This window comes from Harpia harpyja, chromosome 20 (assembly GCF_026419915.1).
Source record: "Harpia harpyja isolate bHarHar1 chromosome 20, bHarHar1 primary haplotype, whole genome shotgun sequence".
Classification (NCBI taxonomy): Eukaryota; Metazoa; Chordata; class Aves; order Accipitriformes; family Accipitridae; genus Harpia; species Harpia harpyja.
In genome coordinates this window covers 3,687,869-3,712,926 of record NC_068959.1, presented here as the reverse complement: position 1 = coordinate 3,712,926, position 25,058 = coordinate 3,687,869, and the positions used below count along the sequence as shown (strand labels likewise).

General features: G+C 48.6%; 1 protein-coding gene and 1 long non-coding RNA gene across 8 annotated transcripts in view; one reads left to right on the top strand and one right to left on the bottom strand.

Annotated features, from left to right (window-relative positions):
- JADE2 (jade family PHD finger 2) overlaps positions 1-6,446 on the bottom strand; it is an 84,237-nt gene extending 77,791 nt beyond the window's left edge. For 2 of the 7 annotated variants that reach the window (XM_052771961.1, XM_052771967.1), the window contains exon 1: positions 6,063-6,446. Coding sequence is in view for 2 of the 7 variants with exons in the window: in XM_052771965.1 (XP_052627925.1) it covers positions 2,703-2,860 (158 nt within the window). In the remaining 5 variants the exon portion in view is untranslated. Of the gene's footprint in view, positions 1-2,702; positions 2,943-2,989; positions 3,138-3,424; positions 3,902-6,062 lie in introns of those variants that run through there. The other 5 variants (XM_052771966.1, XM_052771962.1, XM_052771964.1 and 2 more) reach the window with 5 other exon arrangements.
- On the top strand, positions 4,423-20,579 carry LOC128134339 (uncharacterized). Its single transcript, XR_008232723.1, has 3 exons — positions 4,423-4,833; positions 13,615-13,775; positions 18,126-20,579. It is a non-coding gene; the product is annotated as an uncharacterized LOC128134339 (long non-coding RNA).
- The last annotated feature ends 4,479 nt before the right edge of the window (positions 20,580-25,058 follow it).

The window sequence follows — 25,058 nt, the reverse complement described above, 5'->3', positions numbered from 1 at the left end:
GGAAGAAGAAAGGAAGAAAGAAGAAAGAAAGAAGAAAGAAAGAAGAAAGAAGAAAGAAAGAAGAAAGAAAGAAGAAAGAAAGAAGAAAGAAAGAAAGAAAGAAGAAAGAAAGAAGAAAGAAGAAAGAAAGAAGAAAGAAAGAAGAAAGAAAGAAGAAAGAAAGAAGAAAGAACGAAGAAAGAGATTTTAACTTTTGAAGACCCCAGTTTACCAATGTGGCTGGTGGCTGACCAATGTGGCCCCCAAGACAGGGCTTGGGGAGCTCTGGATGGAAAGGGCTACCCACGGACCAGACAACTATCCAACAGGCTGTGAGCTAAAATACACCCGCAGAAAACAACGTTAATCTCGTGGAAATCTTCCTAGTACTTTCTGAGATATTTTGTAAGAGTCCAAGGTTGTTAACATGGCATACACACTACTGCTTCCGTAAACGATAAGTGGGAATGATAATAAAACACTGGTTATGTGTGGTTCGGTCGCAGCAGGTACTAGCAGCACACAGACTGGATAGCAGGCTAGAGCATGCCATTTCCCCCCAAACAACAGGAAAAGTTCCACATAAGCATATAAAACCCTTGCAATGCCTGTATTTTACAATATATGTGCTATGTTTTATCACACCATTATAAGGGATAATACTACAAAGTATCGTAAACATTTTAACTATCAGTGTTGTGGTAAGGCATTGTCAAAACATGATTTAAAACATTCCTCGAGAATATGGCAATATCAATACTTTCCCCCAGTGATTCAAGGGGAAACACATGTTATTAAACCAGCCTTGTTCCAAGTAGCCATTAGATTTTGCTTGGGGAAAATGATATTGAAAATAGCTCTAACTGCAGTTTACTTACTTTTAGTGGAAATTCTACCTGAACCTTTTAAACTGGTTCCTACTGGTCTGAAGTGGCGAACAGGCTTTCGGAGCACAAAGCTGGAGCTATGCTTTTATTGATTCTGGAGTTCCTAGTCACAGAGATTAAATAAGCCAAAGTCAACAGGGAAAAGAAACACCTGAGCTGAAGCAAAGGAACACTACTGATAAGCAGTGGCATTTCCAGTGTTTCTCATCTTTGCCTTTACAGCAAGACAGTGTCGTTGACATCACTCTCCTTCCAAGGGAGGGAAAAAGGTATATGATTAATGCGTAGCACAGATGTCAGGATGCTGGTACTGGTTTTGGCTCTAATATATATGTGAGAAGATGCACCGATCATCCCCTGAAGTGAGCTTGGTCCCTGCACCCTGCTCCTGTCCTACACCTACCCACACAACACACTTTCAGGCCCTCGCTATATAACAGCATGAATTTATATTCACATACAAAAGTGGTTCACATTGCAGGTAAAATAGTGGCCCTAATTCCGTAAATCATTTTGCCGCTGTTTGGCAGGATCCAAGACAGCATCCTCTGAACCAAATTGCATTAAATTGCTCTGAATGAAATTCTGGCTCTAGCCAAGCACAGACATCTCTGAACACAGCAGCACTCAAAGGCAACCACCGCCTGGGTAGGGGATGGCACGCAACAGCCCATAAGGTACCGTGTCCCTGAAGGGAGCGAAATTTGGGGCCAAAACCACAGGGCTCGACCAGCCCCTTTCAGAAAATGGTTAACTTCCAGGCAGTGCAAAGAAGATGCTGTTTTCTGAAGGACTCATCTTCTTGAGCAGCCAAACAGTAGTAAAAAGCATGGTACTTAACAGAGGAATTTACTGTAGAAGAAGGGTAATTGGGCCATTTCCCCATCTGGAGCACAGGGTTATAAAGTCTGATGGTGGCTGGGGGAGGCTCCCCACACCCCTCCGGCACCCAGGGCGGGGGGGGGGGACCCATTGCCCACATCCCTGGTACTCCCAGGGCCCCAGCTCCAGCCCCCAACAAGCCTCACTGGGAGCAAGCTCTCAGGAGCAATTCACTTGGTGTACTACTAAGCAATTTAAAGTCTCCACAAAATACTGCTCCAAAATTAATCTTTTGTTTACATTAGAAGCTAATTTCACCTTTAACTGACCCATTCCCCGCATGGCATCATTATTAAAGTCATAAACAAATACCAAAAAAATTTGTAATACTTTGAAAAGGTCGCTCTTAGGTCAAACTTGGCCCAAAATCTAGCTTTTACAGAGCCAGAAACCAAGAGAAAGGTTTCTATGTATGCTTGCTTAAAAAATTCAAACAGAAACAGATGTGGGTTTCTTTTATAAACAAATGAACATCCCCCTGAAGTGTCTGCAACTCAAATCCACAGGCATAGCCCTGCGCTAATGCCTGGAAACCCAAAAACGGAATTGCTTGCAAACTAACACATGTTTAGCATTGCCTTTGTTCAAGCTGAGAAAGGCGGATAAATGCTAAACCAAGGAAGATGATGGCCCTCCATCAGCCTAAACAAATGTAAATCACTAGAGCCTTGGACAAATTAGCAGCAGGATTGGCGGTAAAATTGAGATGATGGCCTCGGGCTGCCAGGTCCTGCCTCCCAGCAGGGGAGGGTTTGAAGAGGACCTTTTGGAGATGCAATTTTGCCCAGCCCATGCAACCTGGGAGAAGCAAAGGCAGCAGTACAGAGAGATGATGCATGTGCCCAGACCCTGAGCTCCTGTCCCACCTGGGCACTCCTCACTGCCTGGGCCAGCCGCTCGCTCCCACGCACGCTCAACCAAAATGCCTCAGCCAGCCTTCAAACAACTCCTCACCCTCTGCGGACCCCCTCCACGATCCCCACGCTCTGGGGAATCCGCTGACGTTTCCCAGCTCCCTGCAAACTCTTCCGTACGTCAAGTCCACGTGGGATTTGGAGCTCCTGACGGCATCGCAGCACCCTGTGCAGGGGCTGTTTGCAAGAATGAACCATTCTGGACTGTGGCAAGCAAACTAGAGAAATTCATACGTGCCTGCGCTCGCTGCTGGCTTCCACAGGGAACAGGCACAGAAACCTGCATAAGTTGCAGCAAAAGAAAAAAAAAAAGTATTTGGTCATCACCTCTTCCCAGCGCTCACCCGCACGTTAAGGAATGCACCGTGCTCGGTCCCCCTGCGCCGTCACCTCTGACGCCGTGACAGTTGAGCAACACCGGCTGAATTATGTGCTCTGTTTGTGAGCTGCAATGAGACTGCAGAAAAACCACTTCCCTGTTTGTTCTTCCAGCCCAGAAATAGGAACACAAACAGAAAATAGTGCCCCCAGCGGCATGCACACCGCTCCGGCCAGCCCGGACCCCCCCTGCTCCCATGGACCCCCCCCCCCTCCCCGGGTCCCTGAGCCCCTGTCCCATCCATCGCCTGCGCCCCGGGTGGATGGAGTCGAGGGGCTGCTCTCCATGCTTTAACTATTTCTTTGCTCTGTCTAGGAATACCAGCCAGTTGTTAGAAAGCATAAGAAGAAGGGTGGAGGGCTGGAAGGTCCCAGCCTTTATACCGGAGGAGGGTTGTCCTCGTCGGATTGCCTTTTCTCATTAATGATTTTGGAGCCAAGCGCTGCTATGGGAGGCTCTGAGAGAGCAGCAGCATCCCCCGACGCAGGCACAGCCCCAGTTTCACAGTAACAGAAGAACAAACTTTTCGCCCAAAGGATGCGCGTCGGCTGTGCCAACAGACCGCCAGCAAATCTTGGTGCTCAGCCCTTGCATCTCGGGGGAAGCCGCGCTGCTCTTTCCTTAACCTCGCTGGTAACCCTGCAAAGTGGAAATCCAGAAAGGCACGATCCTGGTACCCAGGAACACTCATTTTCTGGGCAGCAGGAGCCTGTCCCTGCCAGCCGGGGCTCGCCTGCCCCTCCGCCTCCTCCACAGGTTGCTGTCAGCTCCAACATCCTCAGCAAAAACTCAACTGCCCAGGTGAAGAGCGAGCCATTCCTCCTCTTCTCCACAGCAACTCTGCTGGCTGTCTTGGCTCCCTGGGGCAAAATTTAATCTCATTTCAATTTAAAACAAAACAAGCCCTCCTTTACTTCCTGTGCTTTGCCTTTTTCCACATCTACAAGGGGTTGGGTTTTTTTGCTTTACTACTCACAACTCTGCTTGCCTCTTCTGACTTGTTACCCTCTAATTATCCGGTTTTTTCTTCAGCAAGCCCAGACAGAGCACAAGTAATCAGAAAGGTTATTGCGGGCACTCGGGGCCACCCCTGCCTTTGGGCAGGAGGGAGCGGGCAGGGACACAGGGCACAGGCAGGGACACAGGGCACAGCTCCTCGCTCGCAGTCGGCTGCCCTGCCCTGCAGGTCTCTGAGCATCCGCAACTCAAGAGGGAAAATCAACAGGAGCTATGGGCACTCCAATCCTTGTACCAAGTACCCAGAGAAAGGCAAAGACCAGACCTTATTTGAAATACCTTCGTCTGAAGACCACCTACCCACCAACTTTCAGAACTTGGCGTCAAACGCTACCAGCAGCCCCCAATACTTCAAATGAATTGCGTCTCCCTGCCTACAGACCTAACGTGTACCCTCCCATCCTTTGCTCCAAGCCTTCATTTTTGGACATCAGCCTCAATTTTCCTAGGAAAAACAAATTTAACCTTTGATTTAACCTTTCCGCAAGCTATTTTTACTTCTATCTCAAGCTTATTTTAACCTCAGTAGCCAATAAATGCTTAAAGGTCAAACACCATTCCTAAGAGCCGGGCTCCTTACCCCGGGGAGAAGGGCTGAGATCACCGATTTTTTTTCCCCCAGGCAAAATCCCCTCTTAGAAATGTCCCAGCGGTAGGAGGGTCTAGGCTCAAACCCGCAAGTAAACAATTTTCACTGTGGGTGCTGAAAGAAGGAGCTGGGAATTTTCCCTGTGCATGCCATCCTTCCCACTCAAAAAGCGCTCAGGATGTACAGGTATGGAGGTAGCTATTTTATTTTATTTTTTTCCCTCCTTATTGCACCCGAGGTTGACAATTCAGCCCCTTCTCCCTTTGCAGCTCTTCCCAACTTCTTCCAGGTCGCTGCCTCCAGCCCCAGGAGCGGAGCAGCCCCGGGGGGTGGCAGGTAAGCTGCTCCCAGCCCCGCATCCCGAAAACGAAGCGCCTGCCCCGCTCCGCAGCCGGGGAAGGGGCCGGAGCGGCCGCGGGGGCGGTGCGGGGCGCCGCTGCTTCCCCCCCCCGGCGGGAGGGGGCCAGGTTGCCGGTTCGGAGCCCGGGAGTGGGGGGGGGAAAACCACCCCGCGGGACCCCCGGCAGGGCCACGGCGATGTTTTTCGAGCCCGGGGTGATGCAGGGTGGTAGCCGGTGGCGGCGGGGGGGGGGGGGGGGGGTCGGTGGCCGCCTCCCGGGCCCGGTAACCCGGGGACCCAGCGGGGCGGTACGGCGGGGGAAGGCAGCGGGGAAAGCCCCGAGGCGCGGCGGCCGGGAGCGGTGGGGAGGGGAGAAAAAAAAAAAAAAAAAAAAAAAAAGAGGGAAGAAGGAGGGAGGGAAAGGAAGGGAAGGGAAGGAGGGCAGGCGGGAGCCGGCAGCCGCCACGCCCCCGGGCACCGCCATCCCGGCCCCGCGCAACGCTCCGCGCCCGCGGGCCCGCCGCTCCCCGGCCTTAAGCGCCAGCCCCGCGGCAGCGCTGCCCGGCCCGCGGAGCCCCGGAGCCGTGTGTGTGTCTGTGTGTCCGTCCTCCCCCCTGTCCCCCCCCCCCCCCCCCCCCCCCGCCAAAGCCCGGCCCGGTACCGCACATCGCCCCGAGGAGCCGCGGTGCGCGTCCCCCGTCCCCCCCCCAACCTCCTTCCCTCCCTCCCCCGGGCGGGCAGGGCGCGCAGCAGCCTCTGCCGCAGTCATTAATTTGGAAAATAAAAAAAAAAAAAGGCGAAGCTGCGAGCCGAGCCTTTAAAAGTTCTTGTTTACATTCCCGCTGCCTCCCTCGTACACTTTAAAACAAGAGTGACCAACATGCGCAATCCACCCCTGGAAATGCTGCACATCCCCCGCCTCGCAGCCGGGGGGAGGGAAGGAGGGGGGGGGGGGAGGAAAGAAAAAAAAAAAATAAATAAAATAAATAAATACAAGCGAAGCACGGGGAGCTGCAAAATAACCATCCGCTGCAAAATAAGCCCGTTGCCGACGCCAGCCCCGCCGAGCCTTTACCTTTGCCAGGAGAGTGTCCTCCAAGAGTTGAGGCTGTCTCTCGGGTTACGGGCGGGGAGGAGGCGGGGGGCGGGGGATGCTCCCGCAGTCCCCGGCCGGGAGAGCCCCCTCGCCGGCTTCAATCCGGTGTCATTGCCGGGGCCGCGCCGGTCGGGCCCTCCTTAGGAGCGCCCGCCCGGTAACTCCATGGATGCGGCCCCCGTTTCCCAGCCGAGATGGCCGCTCCGCGGCGGCCGGGCGAGCCCTCCCCGCCTGTTTCTCTTTCTTTTTTACCCCCGCACTTCCTCAGGCTCTCCTCGCCCCGCCGCCGCTCGGGCTCCGGCAGGGAGGCGGGGAAGCGACTTTCGGAGCGGGGACGGATAATGGTGGCTGCGCTTCTCCCCCCCCCCCCCTCCCTCCCCACCACCCCCCCCCCCCTTTACACACACACCCCCCACCCCGCCTCGGCCGCCCCAAATCTTCAATTTCTTTCCCTCCTGCGTTTTCTTCCTTCCCCAGGCGCAGCGGCAGGGCCAGGTGCCACCAGCGCCGGTCCCATCCCGGGCCGTACCGCCGTCCGCCCGCCCGCCCCGTTTCGTTTTTCACCCCCCCGCCGGCCACCGGGGCCCCATGGCGCTGCCCGGAGCCCCAGCACGGCACACCCGGAGCCCGTTCGCCCCGGAGGGGTCCCGCCGGCCCTGCACACTCACACACACTCACACTCACACACTCACACTCTTTCCCTCCTCTCTTTCACCCCCCCCCTCCCGCCCCGCTCCCCCCCCCCCCCCGCCCGCTCCGCACAGGCGTACACGGGGCCGCTTCTGCAACCTTAAAAAAAAAAAATTAAAAAAAAAAAAAAAGCTTATACTTAAAAAAAAAAAAAAAACCTTTTGGCGCCATATTAATGACGTACTTAAAATTTGCCATTTCTCCTGCGTCAAAAAGACGGTTCTTGCCCAGCGCGGAGCGGGTGGGGGCCGCGGTGCGGAGCTGCTCCCCCCCCCCCATACACACACACACCCCACCACTACTACCCCCTCCCTCCGCGTAGTAAACTTGCGCGGCCGCGGGGCGGGCCGCCGGCGTGGGAATTGCCGCGGAGGCTCCGCGCTGCTCCGCGGGCCGCGCCGGCACACGCGGCCGCGCTGGAGGCGCGCAGCGCCCGCGGGAGGGCGAGGAGCGGCTGGGCAGGGGATGCGGCTGCAGCAGCAAAGCCTCGGCGTGGAGGGGTGGGGGGGGGGGATATCATCCCCCCAAACTTCGCAGAGTTTCCGCGGAGGGGAGCGGAGCGGCTCCCGCCCGCTCCCCAAAGGGATGGCTTGGGGTCGGTGTGGCTCAGGGCTGGCCACGGCCAGCTCTGTGCCCAGGATTAGAAACAGCAGCAGGGCGGCTGTCGAGATACAAAACGCTTTCTTAAATTAAAATAATAATAATTGGATGGAGTGGTCTATACAACGTACATCTTTCCAAACTCCCGGAGGCCCTACGGTAAAACAAATTGCAGAAGTTGTCGGGCGCTGTTTTAAGCCGTCGCTGCCCAAGATTAAAATTCGGGTTAAAGATGGTCTTTCAATCACAATCTGCCATCACCTCTTAAATTCGTTAACCTGGTCAGCTCTAAAACTCAAGAGTTACCGGTTGCAGAAAACCATTGGACCACAGCTAGAACCACCACAGCTAAGGCAGTCGGACACTCCCCGCTGTACGTCCCTGTTCTGGCTCCTTATAATTTGCCAAACTTGAATGAATTAGGCTGCAACTTTCTGCCTTGGCAGCCTGTGCTGGACGTTTTCCAAATGCTCCCAAGTCCTTTGGCTCTTCCAAGGATGAAAGCAAGAGGAGGAGAGGAGCATTGCTTTGGTCATTCTTGGGCTTGTTGAGGTTTTTTGGTTTGGCTTTAGGAATGTAACTCTGGAAGTAGGGTCTTGGAAATTTGGCGTGAGGCAGCCTTTTATGGTCTTTTAGATAAACTCACCCAAATTAGTCATGTTACTGGGCTTTGAAGATGAGCAGGTCACAACACGCAGCAAAACTGTGCCTCATTCTGGCTGCTGAAGTCCCTCGAGATGCTGCTCGTGGGGCACCTGCCGCCCCAGTGCTCAGACCCCGCTCAACGGCCCCCCAGGGAACTGGAAACTTCATCTCCTAATTAAAAAAGCCTTTCCTGGTAGGACAAGAGCAGTGGGACGCATGAGCACAGCCCCTTTCTGTCGGTCCCCGCCAGCCCCAGGCACCTCGGCGGACACCAGCCCCGCCGCTCTGGCACACAGCGGCATTTGCTGCCAGGACTTCACCTATGGATCGATCCCACCCCATCTATATGCACAGGCTGTGCGAAGGGATATTTTGAAGGTCACTGTGTTACCTGGTCAGAACGTCAGAAATGTCCAAAGTGAGGCATTCTGTACCGATTTATGGAGACTTTCTCGTGCATGCATATTCCAATGCAGTTCTTAATTACACTATCACAATCTGTTTTCCATATGACACCTGCATGCCATGGACCTGCTCCATAAGTCAAAACAGAAACAAATTTTGGCCAGATCCTCATCTTATCTGCAGAACCAAAAACTTGCCCACAGAACAAAGCAAGGGCTGCAGGACGCGGACGCAGTCTGACAGTGAGGACAGGATAGAACTCTCCCAAAGACCAGGATTCTCTCCTTGCCCTTGCCACAGGCTTTGTAATGCTAATAAAGTCATTAAACTAAACTTTTGGGTGCTGACGGTTGTATTGCCCACATTGTGGGTGCGTAGCTTGAAACCTTTAGCCTGAATTGCTGACATCCATCTTAGTACAGCTGGAAGCAGTGGGTGCTGTGCTTGCACGTATGAAGTGCTGTATCGTGTTAAATGCGCTGAAAAAGCAGACATTACACTTCTCAGATGGAGTACCCCAAATTAGTCAAAACTGACCTTAATCCATCCACGTGTCACCCTGACCTGTCTTCATAACGGGTGTTTGGGGAGGATTAATGAACGTGCTGAAGCACTGATGCAGCATAGTGCAAAGCACCGTAGAAAAAAACATGAGGAAATTAATAATTCTGTCTTTGGAGGAACCTGCCAACATCCCTGCTCCCGTCCTGTACGGCACACTACAGCCTTATGACCCTTCTGGCCATTTCTCCGGGATTTCTGCACAACACCTCTAAAGGAGGTCACAGCGTGTCAAAATCCAGGTACGCAGATCAGTTCCTCCGTGCAGACGGGTTGCACGCAGCAGGTCCGCAGCATCCCTCGACGCACCCTCAGTGCGCTTTTGTTATCCAGAAGATGAGCACCTTGTTCTGCTTTGAAAACGGCACATGGAAATATTGGAGCCGTATTTTCTACTGCGGCGAAATCCAAAAGTGGTCAGACATGTGAATAATGTGCTGAGCTAAGGCCTAGGATCATGTGCTGAACAATAGGAACAAGCCAGCATTGCTGAGCCCCTCACTGACCATCTCATGCACTGCACGCCATAGCGACGCAGAAGAAAAATAGTATCTGAACATGCAATTAAAATCGTGTTCTGCTTCAACAAAAGGGTGTAGATTAAGTTGCACTGACAACAAGAATTCGGACATTTCTGCATTTGGAGTACTTTCCTGGGCGGTAGCGATCGCACGCTCAACAGATTTTTGGCTACCGTATAGGCACACTTAAACAAAACTTGTATACAGTTGCATATATGTAACACATACACGTAAAATACCCAGAGATAACACCTGACGGATGGTTCTACAGAAAGGTCATCTATATGATATATACGATACTCAGTTTACATAGTATGACATTTATGTAACACTTATGAAGAGCTCTGACAGGGTGTTGTCAGTTGGCATTTGCTAAGAGAAGAAATAAATCTAATGATAAAAAGAAAAAAAGCATTTTGGAAGAAATAATACTGCACAAATCCTCTAAAACGACAGAATTGTCTACACAACAAAGGCTTGGCTGATTGATGCTAAAATAAGCAGTTATGCAACAAGTAAGAAATACGATCTCCAGGGAAGAAACCAGCAACATTTTCCTTTCATCTTCATTCACCGGTGCTTATTTTTGCAAAGCTAGAAGAAAAATATAGGCAACCTTTCGATGATGAGCTCGTAAGTAGAATTAACAGATGGTTTTAAGCGAAGGACGGAGTCTTTATGAGTTTTGTATGAGTTCTGCGGAGTTAAATCCCGTCACTAAACACGAGTCCCCCGAAGTGCCGCAGAGCTATTGCTTCCACTGCCCGTGCTGCTGGGCTGCCGCCGCGCTCTGGGGGAGCACGGTGCTGGCATGACTAGGTGTGAATACACTGATTTTAGGGGTGAATTGGCTCACCCTAGAGCTATGGTTACAAAGCCGTTAAAGCAGCTTCAGGAGAACAAGCGTGTAAAATAGCTCATCTCCCAACAGTTTGGTTTAATAAAACTTCTCAACAAGACCTGAGACCAGTGAAAACCTCGGTACAGACAGATCTCGCGGGAGAGGAAGAAGAAAACCCAGTTGCCTCGTTGGCATTAAATTTGATTGCTGTAGTACGTTAGCACCAGACACGCGGATAGGACAGGTCCAAGGGAGTGCGAGTAGTCCCCAACCGCAATGAAAATCCAATGTCATTTTGAAGACCTGGAGAAACAACCTATTTACTAATGTTAGCTAGTGAGAAACCACGAGGAAAGCTCAGCTCCCTCAGCCTGTTCCTGCTGCAATACCCACCCGGCCCTGATGCTGGGCACTGGAGGACCACCACAGGGCAGGGAGATGCTCTGACGACAGAGAGCTCGTGGAGATCCTCAGAAGCACCACACAACTTGAAAATAGTGCAGGAGACACGTGGCTGCTCATTTACTGCCTTAGATACCCTCTTCTGAGGCCTCCGGTAGCCAGAAGTCGTCAAAATAGCCTTGCGGCTACTTTAATTTCTATCAAAGACCATTCCAGGATGGAAACGCGAAGATGATGAAAATCTTGCTGCATCCGTATCCCAGATAGGGCCGTCCAATATCCCAGCTATAATCAGGATATTTAGTTTTTACTAAAATGTGTGTTAATTTGGAAAGTAGTAAGCAGATGCAGCAGAAGGAAAAAGAACAAGCTCTGTTCTAAATTACAATAGTAATCACTCCCATCTTTGAGAAAGAACTCCTACAGAAAGATCAAGGGAGAGGTGGCCGCTATGGTCATTATAGAAACTAATCTCTTTTCTTTCTCATTCATTCTGCATAATTCTTTTCCTCTCTGAAGCTAAGGAAAAATACTACACTTGGAGGAGAAGAAAATTTGATTTGGCAGATCAGTGATAGAGAGATTTTGTTTGCAGTCTCAATTACCTTCAGTAGCTAGAAATCTGGTATCAAAATAAACTGTAAACAACAACAAAAAAATAGATACAGCATTAAATGTCCATCCCTTGATGGATAGCTCAAAAATTCTCTGTATTCTAGCAACAGCTGCTTTAATACCTGTCAAAGAAATGGCAGCCTCTCTCTGTCTGAAGGGATTACCTTTAAGGAATGCATCCGTAACTGGTTTTGTGCAAAGATGGTCATGTTCTTGTGGGTTTTGTGCACTGCATTTTTTCTGCCAAATTTCAAGAATCCTTTTGTTGTTATTGTTGGTTTCTGTTTTCTGTAAGTTCACTTCTATTGCAAAGTGCATCTAATACATCACACATTTCATGCAGTCCCCAGACTGGAAGAACCGGGGCTTTCAAAGGACCCTCAAGGGTAGATTTGGGGAAACAAGGACGGTCAGCTGAACAGCTTCAGTGCTGCTCCTGCGACGGCAGACCTGCTGTGGTTCCTCCTGCTTTGGACGGATCCTTGGGCCTCACAGCAGACTCCCCTGCAACGCACTTCCCCGCTTTCATTCCTTTGCTCCCTTTTTGTCGGCGTTTCAAACTTTCCACATTAGAGGCGGTGATGGGATATCACAGCTCCTCGGACCGCTCGTGGTTTCAGCGTGAAGGTGTTTAGGTAGAAGATTTAGAATAGTTCAGTTGGAAGGGACCTACAAGGATCATCTAGTCCAACTGCCTACATACCTCTTCTCTCCCTCATGAAAGGCTATCCCAAAGGCAGGACGTGCCATTACAAACCCTTTTCCTGCCCATTCCCACCCTGCAACCCAGGGAAGGATCCGCCTAGGTGTAAAAGCAGTTGTGTTTTACTCCCCTGAGCAGGCCAACAGAGTTTTCCTCCTCCCGCAGCTGCCCTGGCTTAGGAGGGAGGTTAACAGCCAGGTGCCAGCACATGTCTTCCTACCTGCAGATCCCACCACAGAACATGAAATTACTCTCCCAATTAAAAAAAAAAGAGAGAGAGAGACATTAAAGATCTGAGTCACAATTCAATGCGCCATTTGAGTGAATGGTACATATGCTAAACAATACATGCATCAGGACTGTATTAATCCACATTTTATATGGATTCCCTCTAGACATTCAGTTTATAACCGAGTTGGCTATTTCCCTGTATTTCTCTGGAGTTGGAGGGTGTGAAAAAGACATTTCCATTTCATTGACTAAGTTCCCAAGGGGAGCGTTTATGAAAGTGCAAGTGCATAATTTACTGCCTGACAGGATAAAGATGGTATCCGATTTTAAAAAAATAGTGTACCCTGAAAAACAAAATTGCTAGAACAGACATTTGTTTTCCATAAGTACCATATTTTAGAAGCATTTAATTTAGGTTAGAACCACTGTTAAAAATATATGCATTGTAAATTGCAGCTGTATAACATGATATTTATCAGATAATGTCACTGAATAGTCTCCTGTTGCAATATAAATGCCAAGGCATTTATAGAAAATAAATGTTGAAGTAGAGAGCTTTCTTTTCAAAGTGGAAAACCATTATCTCATCCAAAAGTCATAAATAAAATGATGAGGGTTTGCTTACGGGGTTGGTTTTAACCATAGGGGGGTTGACACGGATACTCCATCGCCTGAGCACTATTTCCAAGCAGCAAACTTAGCCTGGATGCAGCGAGCAGAGAGGGAGGGACATGGGACAGGTGACGACAGTTCAGAAAGACCTAAGAGTAGCCAGAAGGACAAATGAGCTGCTAATGCATTTGAGGAAAAGAGATAAAGTTGGAAAGTGAGAGATTTCTTGAGATTCACAACTTCACACTATTTATTTCAAGAAAATTCATCAGGTCTCAGTATAGCCAGGACCCAATACAATATGCCCCAATACCAGCTTTTGAAAAGTGTGCCTGAAAGCTGGTTCCGAAAGCCACATTCAGTCACATAAATGCATGATCTGATTTTCAGAGGACAGAGCACCTGGCAGTTCCTATTGATTTCTTCAGGGTATGGATCAAGCTGTGCATGTGCAGCACTATTTATTAGCATAATATACAAAGGGCTGTGAGAGAGGGACAGTAAATATGATTTTTGGATCCAAGATCTCCACCTTCTGCTCCTCTGAAATTTGAAGACCTTGATCTAGTCTTTCTGTCTCCTGTTAGAACAGGACTAAGATGAGGCTCATGCTGCCATTCGTGCAGATCGACAAAGTGCTTTGCTGAGCAAGCCGCCTGCCACACAGGCAGCTAGGTCCCCTCTCGCATGCATTTTGCACCACAGGTCCATTTGGTGGCATTGCCAAGACTGGAAAACACTGCTCCGATGCGACCAGGACCCACCACGTGAACTGCCTCTCTATTACTGCTGAAGCACGATAGCTGGAGGTGCGAGGCTCATCGCGACACGGGAGGAGCAGATGAGGAGAACCCGCTGCCTCTGGCGTAATCCCGCTAATTTAATTTCAGTTATTCTGGGTTTGACATAGCCAGATAATCCACATTTTAGGGGATTTGTAATTTTCAAATCCTTTTTAGGCTGCGTAGTTAGGAGCAAAGTCTGCCTGTAAATTCAAGAAATTGCAGCCATAACCTTTATTTCGTTGTGTCTATAAAGCCAGAATGGCTACCCTACCATCCATAGGCATGCAGTCATCAGTGCCAGGGTGGGGAAATGAGGGCATCTGAATTTTGGTCACAAATCAGACACTTTTATGGTTAACAGTAGAAGCCAGAGTGGATTTCCCACCCATGGTGCCTCCAAGAGCAGCCACTAAATCTGCCATAGCTGAAAGCTTGAGCACTGTTCTTCTAAAAGAAGGCATGGGATTCCTGCAGCCCTCTCCTGGCTTTATGAATTTATCCTTTTGTGGTTTTGTTCCTCTTTTAGCCCCTTCTTGGATGGCTCCTGTGGCGTGTTGTCTGCTTCTTCCTCCCTCTCTTTTCTCCCTCTGCTACCCACTGCATTTTTCTTTGCACAATCTGGTCCACTGATCCTCTTCAACGATGATATTCATATCAAATTGCTATCTGCCTTTCCACGCTCTCTCATCTCACTCCATTGCAGAGCACACTTCAGTCTGCCCTGCAACATCACACCCCAGGCCACACAGTCGAAACTGAGACTGGATGTGCTGAGCCAAGCCAAATCCCTTGTTCTTCTCACCCAACTTCATCCATCCGCTCTCCCGCTCAGAGGAGAAACGCACACCTGGCACAGCTCACCTGATAGGTTGTCAAAAGCACTTTATATGATGAATGATACAATGAATGCCAGAAATATGTGTCTAAAATAACTTTTACATACAAGAAGTGGCTGGCTGGATGAATGGATGGATGGACAGCTGATTCACTGGCTCATCAGCCATGCAGGGGAAGTATAACACACCAGCAGGACAGGGTTCTGGGCCACATTCAGAAGAAAATACTTCAGTACTGGTAGCTCCTTGCAGAGAGGATCCCACACTGAACATCACCCTCCTGTGAGCACAGAGGACCTCGAAGATGTGCACTATATTTGTAAAATATCACAGCAATGAGAGCATGAAGACTCGTACAATCATTGAGTCTATTGTCTCCTAGGAGAGGATTACAGCCCCTCTGCAAAGGATGTGCCAGCTACTGATTTGAATTTACCTTTGCCCTTCGAAAAGAGGCCACTCTTAACTTGTGCTGCCAGGCTGCTGAGCAGCCCCACATCCATCTGAGCCGTTTTCTGGTGAGCTCCATGGATGACAGACAACCATCGAAGCAACAATTCCTGCACGCCAGGAATTTAACATATTGTATATGCAACGCATACCCCCTTTATAGTGGTTATAATCTTCAAATCAATCGTACCTGGCAGCGGAAGTTTAACATTAATGACTTTCTTATTATGGATGGAAAAACCCTTCAGAGCTAATGAGCAGAAACAAGACCGCTTAGCTCCTACCTGAGGAGGTGACTCCACGGTCATGACCAACGCTTGGAGCAGAGCTGTAGCGATGCTCGCTTTAGCACAGCAAATCCAAAAGAGTTGGTCTGGCAGGCTACGCTGCCTCTGCCTTTGGAGCCAAGACCCGAGTTCAGAAAGGGCTTTAAGGATCTCGACTCGTGCCCACCTAACAGCAGGGAGGAGGCAGCTCCCCATCACACAGCCGTCAACCCAGATGCATCACCCTTCCCTGCAATACGAGCTGGGACCTCGGTCCCAGGGGAAGCCTTGCTCTCCCCAGCCAGGGACAGCTGCCAAAGTGTGAAAGGGGGGGTTCAGTTTAATTTTATCTTGACAGCCGGGAGAAAACAGGACCCAGCGAGTTACGCATTTAATTTCCAAGCCGGTCCCGCAGGGCAGAAGGAGCGGGTGAGCCAGGGAGGGTGTGCACCCTGGCCCAAGCGTGCACGGCATTGCACGGTGCCCGGGGGTGGTGGCATCTGCCCTGGCATACCTCGGGGAGCAGCACGCCGCAAGCCTGGCTGCTGGAGGAAAAATAAACAAATACAGTGAGTCACAAAGGCAAGCAGCATATGACGGGGACAGGTACTTATGCAAATAGACTGTTAACACCCAGCCAGACAGAGCTGATAAGCCTCCTAGGCCAGCTGGAGGCTTCTTCATCCTGCTGGGGGGAGAAGGAGGAGGAGGACAGCTTTAGGCTAACAACAGAAAACCGAAAAGCAAGAGCAAGGCAGCTCTGGGAAGGTTGCACAGGGCTGCCCGGCTTCGGTACCAATCTGCTGCACCCTGCCATGCCAGCCTGTCGCTGCTGTGCTGCTCGGCGCTGGCAGTCACGCTCTGCTCTGCTTCCAGAAGCATCCTCCCGTGCCGACGGGGGTTAGCGTGTGCCGTGGTACCCATCACCGATACCTCCTGGGGGGGTGGTGGGCACATCACCCTGCACACCCACGGCAGCAAGGGGATCCATCGCAAAAAGTTTGTCCGATTTGAGAGGCTGCAGCACAGGGGGTGCGGGGGGAGCTGCCTTCCCCTCGTCTTGTACTGTCCCCATAACTCTCCCCCCCATCTCTGCTGACCAACCCCCTCCAGGAGCATGAATGAGGCAAATTATCCTTCTGCAATGCTGCTGGGGATCCCCCAGGAAGCTTCATATCTGGCCTGGCTGATAATCAGATAGAGGGGGTTTAAAATAATCAAGCCTAAGCAGCTGAAATCCAAACTGGAATAGGTAATGGGGTCAGAAAACAAACACTGCAGCCAGGGCACAGCCGGAGAGCTGGTCTGCAGGGCCCAATGGACAGGGCACCACACACACATTCGGGTCAGGCTGTGCCAGGAGCTGCGGCCCTTCTTCAGGATGCTGCCCAAAAACCAGTGTCTCCCAATCCCATGCTTTTCTGGCACTGGGAAAAGTGTGTGAAAGACCCCCTGTGTTTCACATGGAGCCCCGACAGCCAGGTGGCTCCTTCCCCCCCCCATTGCCACAAGGCTGAGTCACAGAAGAAAGGGTTTTGCTGCCCCAGAGCTCCATTAGTCCCCAGGGCCCCAGCACTGCCAGCAGCTCAGGGGATGCAGGACACCTCCTTGCTCCCGTAGCATCATCACGCACGGGCTCCCAGTGCCCTGGTCCCCTGTCCCACACTGGCTCTGCCAACACCTTCAGCTGCCTTCACCCATGGGCCGGGAAGAGGGGATGGAAGCACCAAGGAAAGGAGGGGCTGCTAAGTTTAGGGAATATTTGTCTCGCCCGCCACTCAGGTTTTCAGCTCGTATTAATGATGTAATGCTCTGATGGTGAGAAGCCAGAGTTTGCCCTTCCTGTGGTATTCCCTTAGGAAAAAAATATTACTGCAATGTAAAACTGAAAATTGAAACAGGCTGGTGATTCACTAGAGAAAACGCCTCTCCCTTTTCCCTATTCAGTGAGGCAGAGATGAATGTTGTGAGGTTTGAAAGAAAAACTGAAAAAACCTTTAATTAATCCCTGGAGGCTAAACTATGCCAGATATGGACAGGATTTCTCCTCTGCCTCCTTTTTGGAGCAAGAACTTGCTGCTGTCTTCCTGCTGCAGCTCTTTCCAGGGGATTCTCCGGTCCCCAGAGGAGGATCCAAAGCATTTTCCAAAGCTTTTCTGGGGGAGAGGGTGGCTGCCAGGGAAGCCTCACTGCTGTCCCAGAGCAGCAAGGAGACCAGAAGCCCCCTCCGGCATTTCCCAGATCAGCACAGACTTTTGGAAGCCCCTACCTGCTGAGAGGAAACTTTGAGTTCAAGGTCAGGTTTGTTTGTCTTCCATCCTGACAGAAACAAACTGTTATGCAATATTCAGGAAGTCACTTTTATCAGACTCGATTCAATTTATAAGATTAAGAGCATGGAAAAACAAATACTAGTGCTGGATGGAAAGTGCTGGCACTAACCAGGCCAACACTTTGTTTGTACAAAGATTGTTAATAGGGTATCTCTTATTTCCACAAGTCAGTAAGGGCAGGATACAAGATGTGCTGCTTTTTACAGGGGGCTGGTAATGAGAAAAAATTAACCCTTGCTTAGAGGAGCAGAAACTGTAGCAAAGGTTTTTTTTTTTGAGTGCGACTTCTGTGGCTGCTACTGCAACTCCTGCAGAAACTGCTCCAGCTCGGGAGCATCCCGTGATGTAAAGCCAGGGCTTGATCCCCAGCAGAAGGCAGAGGACTGCAGCTGCATTGCTAGCAGTACCTGTGCTGGCCAGATTTGCTTGGATATAGCTACCTTAGTGCCAGGCAGGAGCATGGCTGCAATACAGGTAAAGGCTTTGCTCACTAAAAACCAAACTTGCAAAATAACGTGTAAAATAGAGCATGTGCAATTTTCACAGGGATCGACAACAGTTGGCACAGCCAGATGACCTCGTTCAGAAAATGCACTGGAGAAAAGAAATCTTAACTTGCAGAGGGAAAACAGTACCAAGTAAGACTGAGGCTGGCCCTATGTCTTATCTGCAAGTCTGCTGAAGCCTTTAAAGAAGAAAAGCAAGAAGAAAAGCACCAGGAACTGCAATGGAGGAGCATCAATAATCCCATGGAGCAGAGGCCCATGCCAGAGATCACATCAGCCACAGTCCAGAAAATGTATCTGCCATCTTGACACTTCTTCCAGCCAAGGCCCTTACAAAGTTTCAATAACCACTGCTATCAAGACAAGTTCAGACCAGTGCTTTCTGTTGATACAAGAAAAAAATTTGGAAATTTAGTTTCCAGCACTGAACTCCCTTAATTCAGTACCATGTATATAGATATTATACACAGAGAAAGTTAAAATGTAGTAATACAGAGCTATCAAGTTGACAATAGCTAAGGGAGAACCTGAGCTTTGAAAGAAAACTATTAGCAATATCAGATTTGCAAGTTCAGCTATGGGAAGGACCACAAAGTCTGAGCACATGCTATATATCTTCCTTTTATTGACTGCTTTGTGGGGAGCTGCATTTCTTGTTGAAGTTGAGAGCTGCAGACTGCACTCTGTGTTGATTCTGATTATGGAGCGGCAGTAATTAAACCTCTGGAGCATTAAGTTACCATTTTAACCAAATGCCTGCATTTTATCTTGATGGGAAATTGAAAGCGAGATTCAGATTTTCACAGTAAATAAAAACTGTTGGCTGTTTCACAGATAATCCATTTCCTCAGTTTATATGAGAAAAATCCTCCTGTACAGTTTCTTCTTCCCTTTTGCAAATGCACACGCTCCTTGAGGAAGCTCAGCATCAGCACTGCCAGCCTCTGCACACCTTTCAGCCTGTAATACAATAATTATAATCATAATGTGGCTCCCTAATAACACTCTTAATCCAGGCACCAGTATCCTTATCTCCATGTAAGAAAACAGAAGCACACAAAATTTTGCTCCAGTGATATAAGTGACCAAGGCCAAAGTCAGGAGTAACCCAGCACCCAGGTTCCCAGTCTGTCCATCAGCTATATCGACCACCTGGCTCTGAAGTACTGATCTTATCTACAAACAGATATGCAAGGTGCAAATCTAGTTTATTCTTAGTTCTGTGATGACAGCCACAGGTCTGCGTCACTGCACACCTGTAGCTTCGGGATTGGGCAAATACAGCCATTTCAGGTCACACAGATACAAGCTAGCCATCTAATGGTGGTTCTTTTCTCTCTGTACAACGCTGAGCCCACTTGAATGAGCAACCTAAACAGGTGAATCCCTTAAATCCACTATTTTACTGCAATTAACAGCAATATATTGGCTGGATTAAGACTGAGATACTCAGCACTAGCAAAAGGCTGCAAGGCTGCAGCGTGTGCTGGCTCCGTTTTGTGCAGGCAGTGGCGTTAAGTGCTTTGGGAGATCAGTTATTCTGATAATAAAACAGTTGCTTGTGCAGACGATTGGGCTCAGTCGCTTTCAAAGCACAGCCGTTGCCGCAAAGGCTTTCATCCTTTGCTTTCGGAGTAAAGTGCATCCTCCCTGCCCAGCGCAGCAACAAGTTTACCGCAAAATACTTGCGGCATTTGATGCCTGCAGAGGCAGGTATTACTCACCCGGTTGCTTCTTATGCAAATGTGCTACCCTCACTGGGATAGCAGGGTGAGGAGTCTGAGTTGAGGGCTGCTGGAGATGCCCATCCTTGTGTGTCATCCGAGTCCAAAGTAAAGACCAGCCGCAGGGCTCGTTTGGGGCCGGAGTTCTCAGCAGATAGTCCTCCTGCAGATCTGCGGGTTGACTTGCCACATTAGAGCATCGGGAGCTGCACGTTTCTGTGGGCACCAGAGTCTGAGGCTGCATCACTTCATCTTCATCATCGTCACTCCACCTCCAGCCATTTGTTGAGTGGAAATGAGAGCTGTCACAGCACATAGGTGTACGTACACAGAGACTTCGGCAAAGCCTTGGGAGAGCTCCTGCCTGCACAGCTGCCTTGGAGAGAGCTGTCAGGAGGAGATGCCTCAAGCACAGACCTGCTCGGTCCCCAGCAGACATCCACGCAAGCCGAGACACGAGCCGGAGCATCACCTCCCAGAGACCCTCCCCAGGAGAGTGACACTGGCAGCACTGCTCCTCGCTATCCCACCCTGTCCGCAGTTCGGGAACTCCTCGTGGAAACCCAAGCAAACTCAGAGCCGAAGTTGTGGTGAAGGTTTCTCCAGATAGAAATGTGATTGTTGCTGGTGTGGTTGAGAACTAAAATCGAGTAAGATGGCTTCCAATTTGAAAAGGATCACAAAGAAGTCACTTATTGTGGAGAAATCTGTGTTTGCTCTTGAAAGAGTATGATTTATTCTATTATTCATATCTAATAAAGGAAATTAAAGCTACAAGAAGTACTGCTACCGATGTCTCTGGATCCAGGATTTCACACCTTCTTTCCATCATACCATACTGGGGTATGATGCTCTCCAAGTCTAACCGATATAAATCTCCCACCCATATCCAATTGTTCTACATCCTGTTTTTATACTCCAACATGAACAAACCAAAAAACTGTCATAAAAAGAATTTTTTTCCAGCCAAGCAAATTAAGAAAGGAAAACAAATCTACTTCTTAACATTTCTAGGTGTAAATATTTGGGGTAGGAGAAAGAAATAGCTGATCATCTGCATTTGATGGGACAAATATAAAAGTATCTTCTTTGAAAGACTCATCTAGGCATTATTTTGCATTCTGACATTAAGGGAAACATTACCCATTCCTGAGAAAAAGACGCAATCAAGTAAACTGGTCTGGTGGTTTGGAAAAATATAAGTAAGCATCTATTTTTTAATTATTTTTCTTTTTTCCACAGACCACTGCCATTTTTTATTTGAGTGATGGCCAGAGTTAGAAAGGATAAACCACCACAAGCCAAAATTTTCTCAGAGTATTTTTCTGCGAGGAACTTCTGGAAATTGCAAAAGAAATCTTGTTTGCATGAAGTTGGTGTCAGATGAAGAATCAGGCTGACTGAATAGCCAGGGTACCATCCACAGCTACCTACATTTTGTGATGCTGGGTAAGTTACCAGAATCAGCAACAATATAAAGATCCATTAATCAAAAAATACATTGGAAAAATACTCAAATAACTCAGAAAGATTGCAACAGCTCTACAGAACAGCTCAGATCTCCACTTTCCACCCCTCCCGGTAAGCCAGGCACAGGCAGTTTGCTGCCGTCCTCCCTCTTTTCCCCCTTCCTTCTCACCCAGGTGATACCCCCATCCTCTCACTCAGGCCCACAGTCTCAACCACATGCACAGGCTGGATTTCTCTGGAATCATGTCTCAAGCTTGCTCTTTTTCTTTTTAATATCTCTAAAGCCTTTTTCTTAACAAAAATATTCTACTCCAAGCCTCCCTCCTCTCTTACATCAGTTATTGCAATCTTCAGTTTTAGCAGCTGCCCTCAAGACCACATCAATTCATTCCACAATCATACTGGTCCTTTGTTTACATAATTTACAAGCTTCTTGCCTTCTTCTCTTTATTCCTATTACCTTTCCACATCTCCTCTTACCTCGCTGAACCAATAACCTACCTACCATACGGCCAGCCCATAACCTTTGCCCCGCCAGCCTCCATAATCCGTCTGTCAGCTTCTTCCCTAAGCGCAGACTCGCTTTCTGCCCAGCTTTCTTTTAAGCCTGGGAAAACCTCCCCGATAAAATCTGAACAGCCACTCCTTTCTCCTCCTTCAAAACTATCCTTACAACTCACTTCTGCCAAAAAACCTACCAAACACAACCTTGGCTATGGCTGGGCAACCGATGAACCAAGATTTTCTTTCCTCCTTTCCTTGCTCCCTACCTGCACTCTCAGCTAAGCATTAGCCAAACCAAATTACACTACCAAAGAAGGATCCTTGCCTTATATCTATATTTTTGTATGCTGCATCCCCATGGTTATTAGTGCCTGCAAAACATAAGACCTTCAGGGCAGGGATTGCCTTTTTTTCCCCCCCTGCTTTTGCAAAGCACCTAGGACAGCCATGGCTCAATTCCCTGTACATGCTCCCAAAATATAAACACGTACTGATAACAGCACATTCCCTGGAGGAGAGGTACGGCAGAGCTGGGAACCGCCAGTGAACTGCAATTGTCACTGGCACAGAACGGGAGGGCAAAGAGATCAGACTCATTGGCCAAGAGTGAAATAGGAGAGCACCGAGCGCTGAAACTGGTGATATCGGGTGTGGGAGCCAGTGACCACTGGCACTTCCAGAAGCTCCTGTATTTCTGTGCTCCCACCCATCACAAAGCCTTCAGACTGCTGGAAGTGTCTCGGTTTCCCTATACTTAACACAAACTTTGTTTTCAGCAAAACCCAGTGCTTTCAGCCTTCACTTCTAAACCAACCCCATATCATGATAGCTAAAATGTCAGAGCTAATTAAGAAGAGGAAGCTGTGCGTAAACCAGCCAAGATGTGCATCTGCCACCGAAGAGAGAGCGCCCATTTTCTACAACCCTCGCCAGGAGCCAGCGCGCACAGCAAGTCTTCCCCTAGAAGCAGATAGCGAGCTGGCAATTTGGTCAACCCTGAATTATATGCTGGAGTGCTAACTTCCCTTGTGGTTGCAAAAAAGAAAGGCTTTAAAAACATGATTTTAAATGATGCCCAGGGGTATATTTGAAGAATAGCTAGCCAAATTCCACACTGCCTGCTGGAGCACCATCAGGCTCCAGTGGGGTTGCAGAGCAGATAAGAGAACACGGCGTTTGGCCAATTAGTTTTAACCATCATTATATAATATTGATGTCATATTGAATACACATATATATTCTGGCATAGCAACTGAAATTACATTGATTTAAGTTGATAGCATGCACCAGTGCCAAGCTACCAGGTAATTGATCAGCTGCCTGGGCTGAACTTCAACATGTAATTTCCAATGCAATTTGACTGATCAGCAATACCATAATTGGTTGCAAATGTCCTTCCTTCTATTTGTTTTGTTAAGTGGCTTTTTCATTAACACAGCAGTGCCAAGTAAATAAATATGACATTACTATTGAACTGGAGGCAGAGAATAGTTGAGAACTGGATACAGACTGGGACAGGACTGTGCGATATTGTCAAGCCAGCACTTTTTTAAAATACATTCTCCATTTTGCTGCATTTAGGGCCCTGGTTGCTTCAGAAGAGATGTCCTTTTAGCAAAAGGGACTTGGCCAACACTATGCTCAGTAAAACACAAATTTACTGTATTTATGCCCCCAAATGCCCTAAGTCAATAGGTTTATTATTAGGTCAAGCTTTGATGTCTCTACTTAAAATATGGTCCTCAGATGTCCCTGCTAAGGGAGGAAACCAAGTCAAGTTTCTGGGAACAGGCGCTCTGCTCTGAAGGGCAGCACTCAGGCATCTGAAGGAGCTGGCAAACTCAGAACTGGGCACAGAGGCTTTAAAGGGAGGTGGCACCTCCCTCCTCCAACCTGCCCTAATGCCAAAACCCAAGCTGAACTGGGTGGTGGGTCCCATCTCCAGAGCCTCATCCCAGCTCAGACCTGCTACTGCAGCACGCTGACAGCCCTGCACTTTTACAGGACCACATGGCCTGAGCCTTCATATTTTAAAGACCAAAAAGCATCAGATAGGGTCTGAGGCTAAGTAAGTTGCAAACTTACTGAGAATACTGACTCAAGCATTGTATCTGTGAGCAAGTCCAATTATTTCAACAGGAGGAAGGTATAAGCGTGCTGCTGTGGCACCAGCTATCCTATGAAATAGCTCTGTACGCCACCAGATTATCACAAGCCATTTCTGATTTCCAATAGATATTCAAACCCTTGTTTTCTGGGTGTATGATTCCTCAGTTTATGCTTTTTAATGCTCTTTCCATCTCTTATTCTACCCTATTCTATCAATGTCAGCCCACTTCTGGCTATATTCTGAACATTTGTAACTGCGTTAGACCAGAGGATGAATAGCAGTTATCTGGTGACTTCACAGCAATGAAACATTATTACAGACCTTTCACACTGAGTCACCACGACGCATTATAGGAGCAAAGGCAATAAAAAAAATAATGTCAAAAAGAATAAAGGCATTGAGTCAGGAGAGAACTAATCCGTTATTTTCAACTATTTTCAGCAGTTTAGGACTTTATACCTTTGATACTTTTCATCCACTGGACTCTACCAAATAGAGTCATTGTTTTTCTCCTGTTAGCTCCCTGAAAGTATCTGACAATAGCTTACTCCACTAAAATTAAAGACTAAGCTACTTAACCAATGTGTGTTCTTTGAACTACCCCATTTACATCTCCAGGATACCAGCATGTTGCAAACAGGCACACTTCATTAGCTGATTCTTAAACCTGTCCACAAAAGAAATTGGGATGGAAATACTCAATACCTTTTTTTTTTTTTAAGCTTTTTCTGTTGCAGGCTTTGAAGGGCTCTGGACTGGTGTTATGCAGACCTGCAGGGCTGCCTGGAGCACAAGCCCCACAGCAGCAGCACTGGGAATAATACAGTTTGATTGAAGAGGTGGACGACAAAACATCACTCCCTACCCATTCGGGGCATACGCGGCACAGGGCTGAGGTTTGTGATTCTGTATATGCTTTATAAAGAGCTTAGCATAGTCATTACTCAGCAAATAACCAAAAGAAACAGGTTTGTAATTGGTTTGTTCAGACAGTTGTAAATTATTAGCCTTTACTATGCCCTGGTGCATGTACAGCCCAGGAAAAAACGCCCTTCTTGTAAGGGCCTGTCCTGCAACTTCTGCTCAGAGCATTTGCTCCTGTGAGTGGGGTCACAGAAACCATCACAATTATTAATGTGATTAAGCAGCAAGCACCCTCCCCCTG